The sequence below is a fragment of the Malus sylvestris genome, chromosome 15, assembly GCF_916048215.2.
Source record: "Malus sylvestris chromosome 15, drMalSylv7.2, whole genome shotgun sequence".
NCBI lineage: Eukaryota > Viridiplantae > Streptophyta > Magnoliopsida > Rosales > Rosaceae > Malus > Malus sylvestris.
In genome coordinates this window covers 48,929,533-48,951,622 of record NC_062274.1, presented here as the reverse complement: position 1 = coordinate 48,951,622, position 22,090 = coordinate 48,929,533, and the positions used below count along the sequence as shown (strand labels likewise).

At 37.0% G+C, this 22,090-nt stretch overlaps 2 protein-coding genes and 1 pseudogene across 2 annotated transcripts; 1 reads left to right on the top strand and 2 right to left on the bottom strand.

The window, feature by feature from the left end:
* Nucleotides 1-22,090, top strand: part of LOC126603062 (pentatricopeptide repeat-containing protein At3g13880-like) — a 58,459-nt pseudogene that overhangs the window by 163 nt on the left and 36,206 nt on the right.
* LOC126603061 (uncharacterized) lies at nucleotides 6,553-8,125 on the bottom strand. The gene is made up of 4 exons (XM_050269822.1): nucleotides 8,080-8,125; nucleotides 7,018-7,211; nucleotides 6,817-6,925; nucleotides 6,553-6,699 (listed from the first exon to the last, which is right to left on the bottom strand). Exons 1-4 carry the CDS (start codon nucleotides 8,123-8,125, stop codon nucleotides 6,686-6,688), a joined length of 363 nt encoding a protein of 120 aa, XP_050125779.1. The 3' UTR covers nucleotides 6,553-6,685.
* On the bottom strand, nucleotides 16,128-21,730 carry LOC126601817 (uncharacterized). Its single transcript, XM_050268586.1, has 4 exons — nucleotides 21,697-21,730; nucleotides 21,067-21,234; nucleotides 16,289-16,409; nucleotides 16,128-16,171 (listed from the first exon to the last, which is right to left on the bottom strand). The coding sequence occupies exons 1-4, from the start codon at nucleotides 21,721-21,723 to the stop codon at nucleotides 16,143-16,145; spliced, it is 345 nt and encodes a 114-aa protein (XP_050124543.1). The 5' UTR covers nucleotides 21,724-21,730; the 3' UTR covers nucleotides 16,128-16,142.

The window sequence follows — 22,090 nt, the reverse complement described above, 5'->3', positions numbered from 1 at the left end:
CCTCTTTCCATTCAACTTTTCGACCCTCTAATTTCCAATGGTCAAGTAAAAGAACCCAGTATGTTGCCTCAACCCGCACCTACTCCACAGTAGTGCTCTCAACTTTGCCATCCCAACTATTCTCTCGACAATGTTGCCTATACAAAACTTGTCCAACACGCTACAAAAACTGGGTCTTCACTCCACGGCAAACTTGCCCACGCCCACATCATCAAAACTTCCTTTAAGACCTGTATGTTTTTTCTCAACAATCTTCTCACCATGTATTCCAGGCTTGGAGAATTCGACAGTGCACGCCACCTGTTCGATAGAATGCCTAACCGGAATCTCATTTCATACAACTCCTTGATTTCTGGATATAACGAGGTGGGTCTGTTTGATAAGGCAATGGGTCTTTTTAACGAAGCAAGAATGGCTGGTTTAAACTTGATAGGTTTATTTATGCCGGTGCTTTGAGTGTGTATGGTCAAACCGATGATTTTGAGCTGGGTAAGCTGGTTCATGGATTGATAGTCGTCAACGGGTTGGGCTCAGAAGTTGTTCTGACCAATTCTCTTATTGATATGTACTCCACGAGTTGATCATGCTAGGAATTTGTTTCAGAGTTCGGATAACTTGGACCATGTCTCATGGAATTCCTTGATTGCTTGCTATGCTCGAATTGGTGCTAACGAGGAAACATTGACCACTCTAGTGAATATGCATCAGTGTGGGTTATGGCTTAGGTGAGGCGATACAAATATTCAGATTCATGCCTTACCGCAATGTTGTTTTGTATAATGCCATGATTGCGGGTTCCTCTAAATAGAGACCTTTTCTTATGGACATGCAAATGAAGTGTTTAATCTTCTATCATATTGAGAGCCTGTAAATCGGTTGAAGCTCTTAAGTACGAGAAACAAGTTCACACTCAAGTCTACAAGTATGACCTATAGGGAGATGAATTCATTGGAAGTGGACTTATTGATTTCTACTGTTCTTTGGGTTTATCCAATTATGCGTTGAGATGCTTTAACTTAACTCCTAGGCTAGATATTGTCTTGTGGACATCCATGGTTGCAGGTTATATCCAAAATGGGGAAATTGAAAGTGCATTTGATTTATTTTATAGACTCTTGGAATCTAGAATGAAGCCTGATGAATTCATAATATCAAGCATGCTAGGTGCGTGTGCTGATTTGGCTGCAGCAAGATCTAAAGAGAAGATCCAAGGATATGCTGTAAAAGCTGGATTTGGGAAATTCACTGTTGTTCAAATTTTACAGATATGCATGTATGCAAAATCTGGATATATTGGTTCTGCTAATTTTTCCTTTACAGAGGTAGAGAATCCTGATGTGGTTTCCTGGTCCGTGATGATATGTAGCAAAGCACAACATGGATGTGCAAATGAAGCCTTGAATCTTTTTGAGTTGATGAAGACTTGTGGAATTGCATCCAACCACATCACTTTCCTTGGAGTTCTGACTGCATGTAGTCATGGATGGCTAGTTGAAGAAGGTTTGCAGTAGGTTATAGAAACTGAAAATTTAAATTTCATTGCTTTTGTTTGATTTGAAATAAATCGTAAAGATAAGGAAACAAGATTAAATAACTCCATTTTCCTTCTCAAAGTTTTTGGGAAAAATATGTGAAATATGATAAGAAGTATGTATATTTGTAAGAATTTCCTTACGTATTCTTCAAGGAACCAAATACAGTAACATAAACAATTTCCCTCCATTTTCCTTCTTCACACATCTCTTGTTCTTTCTTTTAGTTCAAATCTTTTTGAAAGTGAAACAAACTTCATCTTATGCTTCTCGCTCCTTGTTTTTGTTCACAATTCACCAATGGTTAATATTCTGCTCTTCACTTTTTTCAGTAAGTAATTTTCCTGAATTTGGGACTTGGTTGGGAAAGTAAGAGGTGATAAGTTGCAGGGAACTGAAATTAACAATAGCGTAGTAATCCATCTAAGAAGTCATGAGGGGAAGAAAGGGTGGAGCATTTGGATGTAATGAGGATAATGTATTGTTTTGTAGTGTTGAACTGCTGGGAATCAATTTATAATTGAATAGGAAGCATTTGGAGAGGTATGCCATTTTGAAATTTATTTTGTTGTTTCTAGGTCATCATGTGACTTTGGAAAAGACTCTAAGAAAAGACTTAGAGTACTTGGATCTAACGAAAGACATGGCACATAACAGAGCGGAATGACTTTCTAGGATTCATACAGTCGACCCCACTTAGTGGGAAAAAGCTTTGTTGTTGTTGTTGTTGCTGTTTTGTTTCTAGGTCATCATGTCAGGCCTTTTCAATTGCAACCCAATATTTGGTTTGTAAAAATGAACACTTGTGAAAGCATTTTAAATGCTCACTTCCAGGGTGTGTTAATTTCTTGACTCTTCTTGTTAATGTAGATATTTTGAAACAATGAAGAAAGATTATGGCATGTCAACCAATGTAGAGCACTCTGCCTGCGTTGCTGATCTCCTAGGTCGTGCAAGAAGGCTAGCAGATGCTGAGAAGTTCATTTTCAACTCATATTTTGAGGATAATCCAATTATGTGGCGAGCCTTGTTGAGCGCTTGCAGGGTTTATATGGACATTGTTGCTACAAAACGTGTTGCAGAAAAGCTAATTGATCTTGAACCTCAAGCTGCTGCATCATATGTTCTTCTGTACAACATTTACAATGATGCTGGGATAGAGTTACCGACCAAAAGAATTAGGGAACTGATGAAAAATCGAGGAGTTAAGAAGGAACATGGTCTAAGTTGGATAGAGGTAGGAAACAAAGTTCATTCTTTTGTTAGTGGTGATCGGTCTCACCATATGGTTCAATTAATTTATACTCGGTTGGAAGAAATGTTGCGTAAGATACAGAAAATATATTGTATTGTTGGTAAGTTGATTACTTCTGAACCGGAACTTAAGGACAACAAAGTGAACTACCACAGTAAAAGTTAGCTGTAACTTTTGGAATTATCAGCTTGCCACCATCAACTCCAATTAGGGTGATGAAGAATTTGAGAGTCTGCTATGATTGTCATACAACAATGAAGCTCTTCTCTGAGGTGGAAAAAAGAGAAATAATCCTAAGAGATCCTATTCGTTTTCATCATTTCAGAGATGGTGCTTGTTCTTGTAGAGATTATTGGTAGCTGCATTGTGTATGTAATATGTATTGAGAATTGAGATTATTACCTGGATACCTGGATAAATGCTCTCTTGTGGAAGTACAAGAGTCCTTCAGTCAAAACTCAAAGACACAGAATAAATGGATCCTATTTGGAAGAAGGTACATGGGACGAAGCTAAAACAGATTTGAAAACATCGTATGGGAAACTAGATTGGATTCATCGGTACACAAATATGACAAATGAGCCTGGTATATTTAGGTATAATTTACTGATCTCAATGATTTAAATTTAGTATAATAGAAAGTGCGACAAATTTATTTGCCTTGGCTCAGTTTGTTTCGATAGAAAATAGTACACTAAAAAGTCATGAGTAGATTTTTTAACTTTATATTTATTTTAACATATCAACAAGTTCTTAGTTTTTCCAGGAAATATTTGTCTAGAAAAAAGTACAAGACTATATAATTTGTTCATTATGTTGAATTGAGACCATTACTAGACCACAATAAGACAAAACCGTGGAATAAGAAAATCCCTAAATCCTTTGAAATTGTTTCCCCCCCCCCCCACCCCCAAAAGAAACATATTTCCTTAAATCTTTACATAATTGATTTTTTAGCTTTTCTTCATTTGTTATATGCTTTCATCCTATTTCCTTTTCCAACACTTTCATTTATTACTGGACATGCTAGGTAGAGAAGCAATTGATTGACTGCTTGGTAGAGAAGCATTTGACCTTGGAACAGTATCATCTGTGGCAAGTTTCTCCTCCTAAATGTGTCAGTTTTTGTTCTTCCTCGTTCAGATTACCCATAAGGAAATTGTTATCAAATGATCTTCCAAGGTTGCGCGCATAAGGAAATTGATTCTTGATCCCAAAGAGAACTTTTGAATAGATGTCTCGTCCAAGTGGGAGAATATAAGACTTTTATTGGGCTTACATCTATTTAGGAGTCCTAATTGATTAAGAATACAAGATAGGAAGAAATATTTGGTTATCCCGGATTACTTGGTGGTCAAGTAAACTTATAATGATTGGGAATATCTTTCCTATTAGGTCATGGATTCTAGAGGTGCTAAAGATATTTATTAGGGATTTCTTTATGGGCCAGAAACCTAATATACTCACCTATAAATATAAGGCTTGGGTCCCCACTCTTGTACACACATTCTAGCACAAAACCCTACCCCATATAGGAGTGCATAAGGCGTGTACTAGGAGCGGAAGATCTTTGCTTACTGCTGTGTTCGCGTTTCATCATTACGCTTGGACTCAATGGCTTCTCAAGGTTAGTACTTTTAGTGTGCATATTATAGTTAACTTACACTCAGTACCACTATACTCTTCATACCCATTAATGTCAACTCTACTGTGAAGCCATTGTGTCCCTGAAATCACCACATGAAAGTATCAATCATAAGAGTATCACTAAAACAAAATTTAGTCTATTCAGCCTCATCACCCAAAAAAGGGAAAGAAAATGACTTAAAGTCAGGGCGGGTTTAGAAATTTCTTTGATAGATAACGCCTTTGTGTAACAGAATAGACTCATGGTAGCTAAAAATCTCAGTCATTGCCAAACTAAAAATCTCAGTCATTGCCTCACTTCATGACTAACCCTCGTGCTCAAAATTTCCTAGCCTTCTAAGGCTATGGGTCAAAATTATAGGGTGGCCGATATGGCTATGGCAGAGGTTTGTGCAGAACAAGAAATGGTTTTTTTTGAAGAAATTTATGTGAACATAAGAGATTGAAGAAATTTTTGTGAACATAAGAGATTGAGGAGTTTGCCACACTAGGGATTGTTTTGGAGAATATTCAGGTTTCAACACATAGTCCACGCTAGGAGTTTGCCACACTAAGGATTGTAACTTGTAAGATATTTTTAATTCTCCGTGTAATAACCGAAAGTAGTCCCTTGCTGTGTTCCAGCCTGCTAAAATGATTTGAAAGTCCGCTCCTAAGGTTCGTCTTTTGGCATGAATCGTATCTCATAGAAGAGCAAACACTTGTAATTAGTTACAAACAAGAAGACCCAATATTTATCTTTCTCCTCATTGGTGTTATTAGTGCAAAAAGGAGGCTCATTTTAAACTCACTTAGTTTTACATTCTCTATGTTCTTTGGGGCTGTGGTGGCTGTTAGTTGAGGTTGCAGGGATTACTTGGGCTAAATTCTTAATTCATTCTTAAACATTCATTGTGAAAAGTATGTCTTTTGGTGGTGGAAAACTAGTATTTTGTGGAATCGTGCAGTGGTAGCTGTTTCATGGGTAATTTTGTTGGACAGAAAAGTAAATCTATTTGATAACTACAGTAGAGTGAAGTATGATATCCACCATGAGTACATGAATATTGGTCAATGGTTTATTCATAAGTTAAATATATTAAGCGACCATATAAATAAAATACATTCTACATATATTAATAAATAAAAGATAATCGTAAAAGTACTACCTGAAGGACGGTGCATCATGGAAATAATTCTACCACCAATCCAGGGAACGACTTTAATATCCCAATCACCACATTTCAGTTCAATAGGAATCCTTGAAAGTTATAGTTGCCAGATTCGGCCATTTAGTGTCCGAACTCTGTCCATACCAATACTTTGACGGTTCGGTTGTGAATTCGGTGTCTCTAACCGATTAGACAAAACTTGAACAAAGAACTGAAAAAACGCACCTAGGTCACCGTAAAATTCGCCGATGTCGTCCTTGTAGTTGTCGAGGAGACTTTCTGAAGAACAGAGGTGACTTGCTCACCCCCTCGAGAAGAGATCATAATGGGCAGGTTCCTATTAGGGTTTGTGTTTGTCGGTGAAGGAGAAAAAGGAGAGGTCGGGGAAATAGAAGAAAGGGGAGAGAGAGAGGAGGGAGGGACAGAGAACTGGAATGGGAACGGTGAGAATCGAGAAGATATAACAAAGGGAAATGATAGGAAACGTGCACAAATAAATTAATTATTTGTTTAATGGATATTTAATAAAAAAATATTAAAGAGATAAATGATGATTACACGAAGAAATAACCAAGGGAAATGATAAGTCTTTGGTATCAAAGTCATTTTAATTTTAATTCCTATCTATTCATCTTCCAATGAAATGTATTATTATCAATATTTTTAAATACAAACTAATTATAAATGTATTATTATCAATATTTTTATAAACAAACTAATTTACATTCTTTAACGAATTTAAAACAAATTGAACTGAAAACCGTACTGTTTATGCCTACTCTCTGGCTAATGATACTTTATATTACTACTGAATCCCGTATCCGAATGGAACTGCGAACTCGAATCGTACTTGTATCTGGCAACTATGGTTCTATTCCTTTGTGCGCAGAAGTCACTTCCACATCTGGAATAGGCTTGGCAGTTTCAACATTAACAATTTAAGATGCATTAGTCAGGATGAGCACTGTCAATGATACATGCATTAATCAGGAACATCCCAATTTCAGTCTGCTCAATGATCGGGACCATCCATTTTTTAGGTCCTGTACTAAGGATCATCCTTGCCCTTGCTTTATGAAATCCAGATGGTTACATGAGTCCTACTTCATGCAATCTATTTAGACATTTTCAGGTAAGCTAATTATAGCTGAAAACTAAGTGGCATTAGCAAAACTTTAGCTACACGTTGAGGATAATATGAGACCGAACAAAGTATGAATAGAAGTGTTACCCAAACGAGTTCGGTATTGCTTCTCACTAGTGGAAACCAGCTTCCCAATTTCCTGTTCTGAAGGCATTACAATTTGAAGAACCTCTCCATCATTGCCCCATGTATCAACCTGTTTGAGGGATTCAGGATTGATATGGTACTTTATTAGCACAAGATAGTCTCAGACACCTAATTGGTATACCTCCAGAAAAGAAGCCATACCATTGCCCCTCCACCAAGCAATAATTGCACATGCTGCCGACGTTTTGGCCTCTTCCAAGATCCTTCAGTTTTTTTAACTTTAACGGTAACAGTAGAAGATTGAAGTTCAGCAGCATAGTGTGTCAACAAGAATCCACCATTCATGAACTCGTATCCATCACCATCATCTTCATATAGAACACCTTTAGCTTTCCCTGGAAATAATGAGATCATTCATATTATTATTATTATTATTATTATTATCTATACTAAAGTAGGGGGAGGGCAGGCACTATTCACGTTTGTTTTGATTTTGCTTTATTTACAACAATACCAGCTGAATGTGGCTGGGTTGGGAGGGTGATTCTCAAAATTTCAGAGGGTAATTTTGTCCATATGGCTTTATCTATACTAAAGTAGGGGGAGGGCAGGATCTATTCACGTTTGTTTTGATTTTGCTTTATTTACAACAATACCAGTCGAATGTGGTTGGGTTGGGAGGGTGATTCTCAAAATTTCAGAGGGTAATTTTGTCCATATGGCTTTATCTATACTAAAGTAGGGGGAGGGCAGGCACTATTCATGTTTGTTTTGATTTTGCTTTATTTACAACAATACCAGCCGAATGTGGTTGGGTTGGGAGGGTGATTCTCAAAATTTCAGAGGGTAATTTTGTCCATATGGCTTATCAGGGAGCCACTCGATTTCACGCTATTTACAGCAAAACCGTGAGGTTTGGGCTGGTATTGGGGGTGGGTTGGAAGGGCAATTTTGTCATGTGCGTTTGAGACGGATTGGGGTGGGTTTGGGATTGCTGTCATTTAGTGAGGGTTTCGGGGATGGGAGGCCATGCCTCCGATAGAGAGAGAGAGAGATATAGAGCGAGAGAGAGAGGGAGAGGGAGGAGTGGGGATCTCAGCGCCATTGCTGCAGATCCTCGATTTCATAAGTGGGAGAAGGGGGACAGTCAGAGAAAAGTATGGGGGCCTGTAGTTAATGGGACACGAGTCTCAGGAGTTGAACCCAACCTCTCATCTCTCACTCTTCCTCTCTCTCCTACGCGAGCCCTCTCTCATCTCTCACTCTTCCTGTTTCTGTCCTCCTCAAACCCTAGCAGCCACAGCTCCATCTCTTCCGTTTCTCTCATCCTAGAACGGAAGAAATATGGAAAATCAGGGCTCTTTCATTTGCTTCCACAGATTTCTCGAGCTCCGGATCGCTAGCCTCCGTATGAAGGTTCGTCTCTCTCTCTCTCTCTCTCACTTTTTAATCTTATTGCTACATACATATACATATATATATATATATATATATATATATATATAACCTAATATTATTAGGACAAATGGAACATTTCATCTGGAGAGATTTTTTTAATTGACTGTTGTAAAATTCGATTCTTGCTAAATGCTTTCTTTATTTTTTGCTGATTTGTGTGTGGATCTTTTGTTTGATTTCATTTTTTGTTGCAGGAAACGTTTATCTTCTAATTTTAGGGTTTTGTTTTGGGAGTTTGCAAACGCTTTCTAGGTCAGGTGTGTAACCTATCATTAACAATTTGTTTTATATAATTAAAATTGAAAGATTGCTGAGGAATGGATTTGCCTGCGGTTATATAACTTATCTTTAACCATTTTCTAATATTTTTTGTGTTTTAATTAAAATTCAAAGATTGTTGAGGAATGGATATGGCTACGACTTAGTTGTGAATTAGTGGTGCAGCGGCAACTCCTAAGTTGCTATTTAGGTAAAATATCAGAGCTCCCCCAATTTGAATTTTCAATTCTGAATTTCAATTTCTAGGGTTCATTTCGATTTGGGTTTTTTTTGGAATCTGATCTTTCTTTGGTATTTTTGGTTATTTCGTCGTCAGTCATGGCCTCCTGAGATGAAAGAGCCATGGGCGTGCATGGCTGCTACCGTGTTTGCTTAGTGTGAGAGGTTGATTTGCTTTTGGGTTTGTGTTTCTCTTGCTAATTTTGGATATGTTTGGATTTTTTTTTTTTGTTTTTGCTGGGGTTGTCATTCTTTAAATTTTTGTAAATTTTCTATGAAGAGTTGAATATTTGTGCCTGTCTAGGGTTTAGGTTTCGCTGAAATGTTCATATCTAGGATTAGATTTAGAAAAAAATTGGGTTTTGAGCTGGGGCTTTTTTGCTTTTTGCTAATTCCATTGTTCCAATCTGCTTCTTACTTATGAAGATAATGTATTTTCCTGTATGTTGCTTTCCCGTATATCAAATTTTATTTATTCATTTTTTATATGTTGTGAGCTGTTTTATGATTCAATCCAGCATCATCCACTATCACAAAATAGGTTGCTCATACTTCAGTGGACACAATTTTTTAAGGTTTTTCTTAAAGTCTTGGTGTCATATTACATTTTGAGGAAAGCTTCCATCTCTACGTGAATCATTGGCAATAAAAGCTCAGCCACAAGCGATCAAGTAGTGTATTTTGTGTTTCCCTTCCTCCATTGAGAAGTTTGTGAAATCGCAGGGGTTGGAACGCCACTATTGGTTTGGGTATGCTCTCTGTCTCAGTGTTGTGAGGTGAAAAGTTATCTGAAAATAATGGAAAGAACATTTTCTGCATCGTGATTCTTTATTTGTATGATAATGTTTCCAATGTTTTAGATTACATTGATCTGTATTATTTTAAAGTATATATGAAGATTAGTTTATAGGTGTATGCACTTAAATTGGATATATGGTATTTTTCAGATTATTTGACATACAATTGCATATAATCTCAATTTTCTCATGCAATTTTTGTCTGAGTTTCGGAATCGTTGAACAGGATAATTCATACTTGGATAGCTACATCAGCACAATTGGAGTTGAATTTGTAAGCATTTTGTCAGTTTTACGCTACTGATTCCTTTGATTCAACTCTCATCTGACCAACATCTTTCCCTCATCTATCCTTTTTGTTTGTTCATGATTATGATGAATTTTTTTGCAGATTAAATGTCTTATTCATGTGGTCAAGGCTGGTGCATTCAATCCCGCAGCAACGTGCGGGCTTTTTTGCTAGTAGCTTCTAAGTGCAAAGTTTTGACTACAAATGTTGAAAAACAAAACCTAATTGTAATTCTTTCCTAATAAGAACGACTGGCTTTATTAAGAAAAACGAGAAGAACTGCAGAACGCATGGATTATGGACTGCTCTTCATGTTGTCACATCCAACTGAAGCAGGAAAGGAAGTAACACTTAATTCCAACCAAAATCTTTGGTAAACTCAGGTCTTAGTTGTATTAGTTAATGACAATAAGTCATTCGCAATGTAGTCTCTTGGGTTATATAACCGTCATGGCAATCTTTCGTTCACTTAATAAAGTTATATTAGTTTATAATTAGTTTGTTCGTTTGTTAATCATGCACTCTGATATTCAACTTTTATATGCATCATGCAATAGTCAATGTGCTTGCAATATCTTTTCTAAATTGTTTATTTTCTGTTGTGAGAGCACTACTATATATAGTGAAAACTAAAGCAAAATCCTAATCCTTAAAGGATATAGAAAACTCTAAGGGTGTGTTTGTTTCCCTTCACTAGGCCTCACTGGACTAGACTGGACTAACAATTAGTCCAATCCCTTGTTTGTTATTTGTGTGGACTAACTTAAGTGGGACTAAGTTTCGCTCGCCCGGATTGGAGGCCTCACTAAACGGTCTTAGCGAGACCCCCCGAAACCCATGGGATTGCTAGACCGTCTCTCTCGCATTCTCGTCCTCACCTTTCGAAGCTACTCAACATCGTCGTCTTCCTAGCGTCCTCAACCTTTATCGGCCGCGATGACGACATCCAATAAATCAGAAACGCCTCTCTCTCAACGCACCTCCCCTTCACAATCTAGCAACCACCAAAAACCCTAAATCCCCATATCAAATAATCCTTTGAATTCCCACTCAATCCCTATCAGACCCTAACCAAATGGTCGAGCCCTAATGTTCAGATGGAATGGCCTCCGCCTATTCTTTCTCCGCATGGCCTCCGCCTATTCCTTCTCCGCTGGAATATCTAAATCTACAATTGGAGAAAAACTGATTTGCATCTAAACCAAAGTAGGAGGGAGAAGATGAGGGAGAGGGTTGATGGGTTCGAATCGGTGGTCGGGCAGACAAAAACGGATTGAAGATTGGATTTATAAATTGAAAACTAGAAGAAAAAAAGGCTTGGAGGAGGAGAGGGGAGTAGCAACTCTCCTTTGTTGTTGATGCTTCTAATTTCCAACGAAGAAGAAAGAGTCCTGCCTGACTTTGCTGTAAAATTTTGGTTTTGATTGTGGGTCAGTCATGTTGTTATAATTTCTTCTAGGTTCCTTGATTATTGTAGAGGAAGGTGGTTCTAGAAAAATAGGACAAAAGATAAAGTAATACAAAATATTAATTGATATATTAAATAAAAATTAATAAATTAATAAATATAGATTAAATAATATAATATTATAGTTCTGCTTCTTAGTCCGACACTGCACCAAACGCTTCACTAAGTTAGTCCAGTTTAGTCTAGTATAAGCCAGTCCAGCTTAATCCCTGAAGCTAGTCTAGTCCGAGACAGTCCGGTGCAACAAATGCACCCAATATCCTTGTCCCACAAGGAAACCATAAACAAAAATTAAATAATAACTAATTTTCCAACACCCCCCGTCAAACTCATAGTGGTACACGTCATAAGTTTGTCAACAAGCAGATGTGGATGCAAGCTCCGTTAGGCGGACACGACAAGGCAAGCTCCGTTAGGCAGACACGACAAGACAAGCTCCGTTAGGCGGACACAACAAGGCAAGTTGGCGAGCAATCAAGCGAGCAAACGAACAATCCAGGCAAACAAGCAAATTCGGGCGGACGATCCAACTAATGACCAGGTACACAACGTCACTTGAGTGGTCATCAGTCCAAGCACTCAAGCAATTGTCGTGGTGAGCAACAAAGTTCCAACAACAGGTTATTCTCATATCATCCGTGTGGGCCTCAGAAAGCCCAAACACACAAACAGTACATTTCCTTCCTTGCCCGTGTGGGCCTCAAAACCTGATTACTCTCTCTTCATTTTTTTTTATTCGTAAGCAATTCAAACGAACAAGCAGTGGCTTGTCAACAGAGGGGTCGCCAACGTACAAGTTCGAGATTCAAGGCTCGGTAATTCCAGCGGATTTGAGGTATGGCAGGGTGTAGCACCAATTAGTGTGTGCGTAGCAGGTCTGTTGTGGGCGAGAGCAACGGGTATACGGGTGGGGATGTCACCAGTAGTGGATTCAGAATTTTAATATAGGGTGGTCCCCATATAAAAGCTCCAAAAAAAAAAAAAACAGACGAAAATATCATTGAACAAATAGATGGCAAACTACAACTTTTCATTCATAATTTTTGTGCTAAACAAGCTAGAAATACTAAATTTTCATTCCTCGTGTAGAGTAGTTGTTCTTTACATTACAGAGATAATGAAAAGAATTATTGTTATGCTTAGATTTCTCGAAAGTAAGAATAAAATTAAGATCAAATCTCATTATTGAATTGAGAAGTAGCTACAAACAACAACAAAAAATATGCACGTAAAAGGATTTTTTTTTTTTTTTATAAAAAAAAACCTCTTATGTATGTTCGTAATTGATCACATTCCAATAAGAAAAGAAAATGTTTTTGTAACCAGAAGGAACTTGCTACTAATAGTAAGAAAAACTTTCAGACTATTTTTCTAAAAGCTTGCTGCAAGTTTCTCCTTACTATTAGTAGCAAGTTTATTCTGATAACAAAAACACTTTCTTTTCTTATTGCTGGAATGAAATTGATTACAAACGTACATAGACATCTCTTTTATAGAGATTTTACAAGACAACATAAAACATAGGTGTCCAAAAGTCTTTACTTTCACACACACTTTTAGACTTTTACCCCCAAACTTTATTATTTTACACAGTATCATGTGAAGGTTTTTTTTTAAAATTCTTTTAATGACTTGATTTTGGTAAAGTGAATTTAATTGAAAGAATCTGAGTATTCTATAAAAGATGGTGTGCTGGTGCTCTATCATAGTAGGATGTTCTTTTTATTTTTTTAATGGTGAGTGTAAATATATGATGAGTAAAAATATGGAATTGGATCCCCTCCTGAGCAAATGGTGGGGATCCTTATGACCCACTAACATGGACCGTTGGATTTTGATTCAACGGCTACAAATAGTGGGTCTTTCTAAAAATTATAATAATTGTAGCTGTTGAATCAAAATCCAACGACCCATGTTAGTGGGTCATGAAAATCCCCACCATTTGCTCAGGAGGGGATCTAATTCCTAAAAAGATAAAACAAAGAAGTGGGCATACTATCACTCTAAAAAAGTTATGCTTATATTAGAAATTTGGTTTATTATTTTAATGAGTAAACTGTCGATTTGCCCCCTAAACTTTCACCTAATTTTCGATTTCCCCCCTTAACTTTTCGATTGGAAAATTAAGGACTCAAACTAATTTTTTTAGCCAATTTACCCCCTACAGTTAGTTTTTCAAACATTCCATCCATATTTCTGTTAAGTGAGACCATGTGCACAACATTTGAAGGTAGTTAAGTCATTTCACTCTTAAAATGATTAAAAAACAGAAAAAAAATTTAAGAAAAAAAAACTTTCCCTCTATTTTTTCCCTCTAATTCCTATCCTCAATTTTATTTTTCACTCATTCCTATGCATGAGAAATGACATATGGTGTTATTGTCTTCAAAAATATCTAAGTTAGTCTTTTTCTTGAAGCATGTACTACCATTTTTATTTTCTTTAACAAATAAATAATTTGACAAGTGCTCATGGTGTTATTGTCTCCAAATGAGTGCATTAATATAAGCATGTTACGTGTTGTGCTTCATTTTAGAGACATTAAGACTTTACTAGTAGAAGAGTTATTAGAAGAGTTATAAAAATAGTTTACAGCAGTTAACATGTTCGCCATCTAGTAAAAACTACAAGAAGTCAAAGAAAAAAACTACTCCAATCACCAGCATCAAAACTCCAAAGATCAGCTAACTGCACTAATCCTAACTATTCCTCCAATTTTCTAGCAATAGTATCCAACCAAATCACAAAAACAAAAAAAAACAAAAAAACACATATCATACCCAAGCAGTTCCACAAAACTTTGCTTGCCTCCTCAAAGTACAATGTTTTCAAATAATAAATTAATTACTATAAAAGAGGAGAAAGTGCACAACTCAATCTAGAATCAAATGATGGATATTTCAACTGCATTCTTGCACATTTAACATCATGAGCATTTGTCAAATTATTAATTTGTTAGAGAAAATAAAAATGGTAGTACATGCTTCAAGAAAAAGACTAACGTAGATATTTTTTAAGACAATAACACCGTATGTCATTTCTCATGCATAGGAATGAGTGAAAAATAAAATTGAGGATAGGAATTAGAGGGAAAAATAGAGGGAATTTTAAAAAAAAATTATTTTCAATTTTTTAATCATTTTTAAGAGTGAAATGACTTAACTACCCTCACATGTTGTGCACATGGTCTCACTTAACAGAAATATGGATGAAATGTTTGAAAAACTAACGGTAGGGGGCAAATTGGCTAAAAAAAATTAGTTTGAGTCCTTAATTTTCCAATCAAAAAGTTCATAGGGGAAATCGAAAGCTAGGTGAAAGTTTAGGGGGCAAATCGACAGTTTACTCTTATTTTAATTTATGGGCCAGGTGGGGCAGCCTCATTGGCCACCAATTGCAAAAGAAGTCAAAAGGTCTTACATCTGAAGGCACCACACCTCCTGATATTATCTTAAAAGAAGTCAAAAGGTCTTACATCTGAAGGCACCACACCTCCTGATATTATCTTACTTTTGTCAGCATCGAAACCATATCCTATTTCATGAATTTCTTATTAATGAGTGCGCGAGGTGGAGCAACCTCATTGGAGGTTGATTACAAACAGAGACAAAAGGTTGCTTTGCATCGTCTTCTTCGTTGGAACAAGGAGGCTCATCCGCCATGGCTACTGTTCTTCTCAACCACTGCCCAGACTTGGGTGGTTCTTAAAGATCCTCACAGTTATTTATCTAAGCTTCCGGGTGGTCCGGGGACCACCTTAGTCCCTTAATAGATCCGCCCCTGGATGTCACGATGCAGGTATGGTGCAGCGGTCGGGATGGTGATGGTCTGTGCAATGGTCTGCGGCGACAAGGCAAAAGGTTGGTCAGGCGGCAGCGGCATATCGTGGTGGTTTGTGTTCCTGATTCAGGCAAGCAAGAAATCATCCAGGGAACAGGCATGCTAGACACAATCAGCGGCGATGAGATTGTCGGGACGGCAGCGGTGGTTCTGATTCTGCGATGGTGATGGCAATGGTCTGCAGAGCAGCGGCGGATCAGCGGACTTGGGTTGTGGTTGCTTCGCCAAGTGGGTGGATCGGGGTTGATCAGGTTGCAGGGCGGTTTGTGCTTTTTTTTTTTTTTTTTTTTTCAAAACTGCGAAACCCTAACCTAGGGCACAACAAAAAAAAATCACAACGAAGAAGATGACAAGACAAACAAACTAACTACCAAGAACAGATTTAACCTGAATGATCAAACCTGCTCTGATACCAAGTTGAATATCAGAGTGCATGATTAACAAATGAACAAACTAATTATAAATTAATATAACTTTATTAAGTGAACGAAAGATTGTCATGACGGTTACATAACCCAAGAGACTACATTGCGAATGACTTATTGTCATTAACTAATACAAGCACTACTATATATAGTGAAAACTAAAGCAAAATCTTAATCCTTAAAGGATATAGAAAACTCTAATATCCTTGTCCCACAAGGAAACCATAAACAAAAATAAAATAATAACTAATTTTCCAACAATAAATGTATTGCATGAGGCATCTGTTCTGCAAAACTGTTTTTCTATATAAATGAAAAGATTTACTAATAAGAAGAGATAAAACAGAAGATTGGTAAGCCTTTTTTTTCTCAAAGATGATGTCAAATTCACTATTGGCCTGCTACAAGCACAAGGACAGACTACAAAAACCATAGAAGATGGAAGCTGAACAATAAAAAGCATAATGTAAAATGATTTGGCTTTTTATCTTGTGGGAAAAGTGCGAGAACCTGGCAATGACTAGAAGTGGACCCAACAAAAAAGAATTCTCCTATTTCCTTAAGTTGGAGTCCTTGGGATCTACACAAGCATTTGACAATGTAATTAGCTGCTTAACAAAGTGATCAGGGCTTGACCAAAAAAAAAAAAACAAAGTGATCAGGTCCAATAGACAATTCAACAGCATAAAAAACCCACCAGCAAAAAATGTAGGACTTGCCACTGGAGTGCCCGTTGTATGAGCCATATAGAAGAGAGTGTAAATATGTGGTAGAAGACGGTAGCGCCTGATTAATGCCAAACGGCATACTTCTTCACACTGACAAAAAATTGAAATTAGTTCTGAATCATGGTAGGCACAAAACCATCCGTAAATCTAAAAACACAAAAGCACAAATTAAACAAGCAGCAGTGGATTGCAACAAACTGAATATCATTTTCTGCATGATTGATTTCACATGAGAGTTGAGGTAGCCTCATATACTGAAGTAAAACAAAACATACGATCAAAGCACTGAGGTAAATTTGGGCATCGAAGTTGCAAGATCAAAGTACAGGGTATCTTTCTGTCCCGACAGAAGCATGCTCTGGACTTATGCGTTTGTTGCATCGGACTGTCTCGGATTGGACTAGCTGCAGGGACTAAGCTGGACTGACCTAGACTAGACTAAGCTGGACTAGCTTAGTGAAGCGTTTGGTGCAGTGTCGGACTAAAAAGCAAGATAATGAAAATAGTACTGTCACCAATTTGATGTTTGCTCAGACTAGGACTACATTATTGTTCTATTTTAATTACTTTTTTTTTATTAAAGATATTATTAAAATTATTAAAATTAATAATATTGGATTAGAGTGAGACTCAATAAAAATATAAAAACCAAATTTTCCTACCAACGAAAGAAACATACATGATTCAAGAGTAGCATTGTTCCAAACATGAATATAACAAAGTGTTATCCCAACAATCAACACGGTGTAGGATGTTTTTCTTGATTATTCACCTTTGGTTTAAAGTTGTAGATTAAAGTTAAAGGTGTTGGTTTATACTTGTATTTGAGTAGAACGAAAATTATGTCTAACAAGTTCAGTTTTTTACTCAATTGTGAAATAATTACTTGGAATTGCTCTTGTATGTATAAGCCAATTTCAGTCCATACCATGACAATTGCACTCAATCCCAAGACCACAATGATACGAGGCACAATGACAAATGGATAGCTGCGCATTGATCATTGCTAAATTTGGATTCCTAGCACGTAAATTGGCTTGCTCCACCTAGTTTGAAGAAAACTAGTAACAATATGCCAAAGGAAGAGATCATGAACAATTCATGCATTCCTAGGCTAGTAATAACAATAATCATGTGTATGGAACTTTTGTTTTGTCTAATTATGTGCATATATATATATATATATATATATATATATATATATATATATATATATATATTAGTAATTATACAACATCCTCTATTAACAATATGCAAAAGAAAGAGCTTGGGGAAGACGATAAAACGGCGTCGGAAAGGGTGTGTTGAATCGATGTGCACGAAGGAACGGAGCTCCAAAGGGAGTGTTGAATCACTCAAGATATCAAAATGTTGCCCTACATTACACAAGAACAAAAGTTTATGAAACATTACACAAGAACAAAAGTTAGGAAGAAGTAATTACTAAATGGGATTCCTCTTATAGAATGTTGCCCTACAAGCTGCAAAGAGCTTGCAAAAGAAGTCAAGAAAATGCATGATGATTTCCATAATCTTGCTCTTGATTATTGCATTGATCATCGTACTCTCTATTCTAAAGCCATGGAAGAAGTAATTACCACTGCATGCAAGGTTCACAATCTTATCTTTCATTAATCACATACGTCTCACTCTATGTTTTCATTACTCATAATAATTACAAGTGCATGGCTGTCAAATGTTCAGATTCAACCAACTCAACCTCCAAATGTTGATTCCGAGCTGTCCAACCTATATTTAATGGTCAAAACTGATTTCAACCAATCCTGACATCTTCATCCTTGCTTACATATTGTTTGGTACATCACCTTTCAAACTACCATGCATGCCTTCCTAGCCAACATATGAAAATCTAATTCCCATAAAACTCATGCATTGTGTACAAGTGCACTACAGAATTAGGCATCTCAAACATTATGACCAGGACTCGGAAGGCAGAAGGAAGAAGACATCACACATCATGTAAGGCAACAGGTTACCTCATGTAGAGAACAGAATTAGGCATATCAAACATTATGAGTAGGCCATCGCTGATAAACCATTTAAAATTTAACAGATGGAATCAAGATCCCCAGGTTCAAATGGAATCAAGATCCCCAGGTTCCCACTTGCCCGACATAAAATTTAACAGATTGACAAACTCTAACATGTAAACCTTAACTAAATCGCATTATACAACCTGCAAACACTCAACTTAGATTCTGAAATTCAACACCTTTCAAAAAACCCAGATGGAAAAAATTTAGATACATAAAAAAGGCATCTTACAAACAGTAGTCGCAAATTCAAAAGAACCAGAGAGAGAGTGAGAGACAGAGAAAGGCATCTTAAAAACATTATTCTTACAACTATCCATCATGAACATATTGCTCATAAGATGAGTGATTACGGGAATGATATGTATACATCCTACTCACTAAAGAGTCAAAGATGAGAATAATTGAGGGTTTATTCTATGTAAGCTAATGAAGAGACAAAAGATTTTATGCCTTGTATAAAAACCAATGCATTGGATATAAGCCAAATTCATTGTCGTTCAACTCCTTAACCTACAAGAAAATGCTGTTTTATAATTAAACTCTTTCTTCCTCCAACTACTAGGTCCATAATGTTTTATTTTTCTGTGCCAACACCCCAAATATGGGAAAGGAGCACAGAAAGCATTCAAAACTGCCACTTTTGCATACCATAAACTAATCTGACCTTTCCTTTTGCCAAAAAGCCCTGCCAAAGATCACACTGATTTTCCAAAAAGGTATAAGTGACGGCAAGCATTTCATTTCCACATACAGGGTATTCATACCCCCAATCTTTTCCTTCCAATATAAACTGTGTAAGTTTACCTAGTTTTCATGCATTTTCCAACCCGAAAAAAAATTCTAAAGGTGAGCAGAAACAAGAACTATATCATTTTAAAAAACCTAAAATATAACATGGAGATAAAGAAGAAAGTTGGGGTTGGGTGAATTGAAAGTAGTTGTTTGTGGTGTTCAAAAACATGAATAAGTATATATTAAAAAACATATACATACACACCGTTGCAGTAAGTTTTGGCTAGATTTGGCAGCTGATAGTTCAAATCATGAATAAGTATTATAAGTAGCAGCCAATCTTTGCACAACCGTTGGCTTGTTGTATACTTAATTTGCCAGAAAGCGAAAACACTGGTGCATGACCATGTAGGATGCGATTCCTCTCACTATCAAAGAAATCGAAAACAGGAACAGAAAGAAGGAAAACTATATAATGTATAGGATGCAACTCAACTCATTTCTCAAACCCAATACCAAAATCCAAAAACTCTAGTCCAACCTGATACCAAAATCTATTGAAACTATACCTAAATTACAAACATAAGGTTTGCATCCGCCCTTACAACAACAATTTCGTGATGATTATCATCATTTTGGGACTGAAAATGGCATAAAATCATAAAACCCCAAATTCTAATCTCAATTTGACCCTAAAAATCAAAACCCTAACTTGTTAAAGTGCAGAGGTCTATTATTGAAAATTTCTCAAACCCAAAACACCTAAATCAAATAAAGCCCACTAATATCACGATTTGCAAAACAAATCGAAGAAATAATGTCGGATTCGAAGTTTACCAAACAAGAGGAGCAGATGAGGGCGAGTAGGATGCAGAGATGAGGATGATGAGGTGGACGACGATGAGGGAAGAGGCCGTCGACGACATTCTCTCGCAGGATGAGCGAGGTTCTCCCTCGCAGGAGCGCATGCGGTCTTACGAATCCGGGCGTTTTGGGGTGCTTCGCTAAGAACTCCTAGCGAGGGGTTTAATTCGTGCGAGTCGGATCTAATCCCATTAAACTTAATCCTTGTCCATACCAAACATCAGACTACACTACCAATTAGTGTAGTCCAGTCCAGTCCCATCTATGAAGGTCAAACAAACACCCCCATAGAGTGTTTACATTTTTACATATTTTCAAAAGGCCATGTGTCTTTTTACAGTTTGTTATCATTTTATTTTCTATGTCGTGTAAATTTGGCATCCCTGTCACAAAAAAGGGTCCCACACAGCAGGTAAGATGATAGCTTGTACTGAGGGTCCAACTAACTGAGAGTTGACATTGCATGGTATCCAAAATTTAGGTTTATCATTGCAACGTTTTAAAGTTTGGGGTGCAAAGTGAATTCCAGTGATCATTCAGGTTTCGATTGTGAAATTGAATGCTCTATAGAGATTCTTTGTGCTGTTAAGATTGTGAACCTTTTATCTACTGCTGGATTCTTTTTTGTACGTTTTCGAAATGTTTTATCTATATATAATTATTATTTACACATATATATGTGTGTGTGTGTGTGTGTGTATAACTATATAACATAACAGTACATGTAGAAACCACAGAAGCATTAGACTTTTTAGGCTTTGTTACCATAATTACGAGTAAATAAATTGTTCAAACTTCCTTGAAAGCACAAAATACATAAAGAAACATGGAGGTGCATAGAAAACACATCCAAAACCTAGGAATGATTAGAAATTAAAATCATTGGGGCACTACACAAAAATAATTGGAAAAACTACTAGAGTAGAAGACATAGCTGGAGTTCTATATGTATAACAATTATTATCTGGTTTGAAACAAGATTATCTTAATCCACTGTAACGGCAAAGTGGCTCAACCAGATGCACCAGCCACCATAAATAAAGGGATAATTCAGGAAACACAAAACTTTTTCACAAAGCTCAAGCAGGACAAACCTCTTCCCCAAACGACCAGGGCTCATGGTCAATCGTGTCCATTTCAGAGTGCCCACGGCAAAAGGGAAACATAGAACCTATACCCATCCACCGTCCAAAGAGCTTGGGTGTTGCATTTCCACCAAAACCACCAATATCAGGCCCTGATAGTGGCTGACCTCTAAGTCCCTGAAAACAAAAAGTAATTACAAAAAGAGTTGGACAAAGATGCTCAGACAAACTTTTTTTTGTTTTTTTTTTTATGTATTTTGGGTGGGGGTTCATCCCCTTTAAAAATAATTCAAACCTTTGAAAAATCTCAAACTAATATTGTCATTAAGACTGAAGGCAAAAGGAAGGAATTATTAAGAGCACGGATGTGTGTGCGTGAGAGAGAGAGAGAGAGAATATGAAGCACAAATAAGAATGTAGCTGCCAATAAATATAGCTTATCGAAAGAAAATACTTATAACAGAAAGTCTAGAGAAGAAGAGTTGACCATATCTATTAAATTCAACCTTCTTTTGTGGATGTGATCTGTCATACAGAGCACACATGGTTCTTGTACAACAAACCAACTATAGATGAACAGGCAAGGAAAACAAATTGAAGTCTGCAACTTTGCTTTAGGTAAACAGCGAGTAAACATACCAATTGAAGAACCATGGAAAAACTCATACGGAGGTGCTCCTGTTCGTGGCAGGAATTTCCGTTGGGGAATGTTCCCTGGCCGACGAGCACACAACTCCCTGAGAGGTTAGCGCCGGTTGATGGTTTCTGTCGGCCTTCTGCTTCATTGGCAGGCTTGTCGGGCAAGGCTGAAAGAGAAGGACAGACTTAACTTTGAAAGGTGCCTTTGTGGAGCCTTAGGTGTAGGCCTTGAGGCTTCACAATCAAGATTAACTTTTAAGTGCTCAGGCGTGCCACTGCCATCTTCAGCATGGCAGATGTAAAACGGATATTGAGTTTCAATTGTATATATGCTCGAGGGACCGTGTTAATTATGATAGGTGCCTTTATGGGGCCTTAGGTGTAGGCCTTGAGG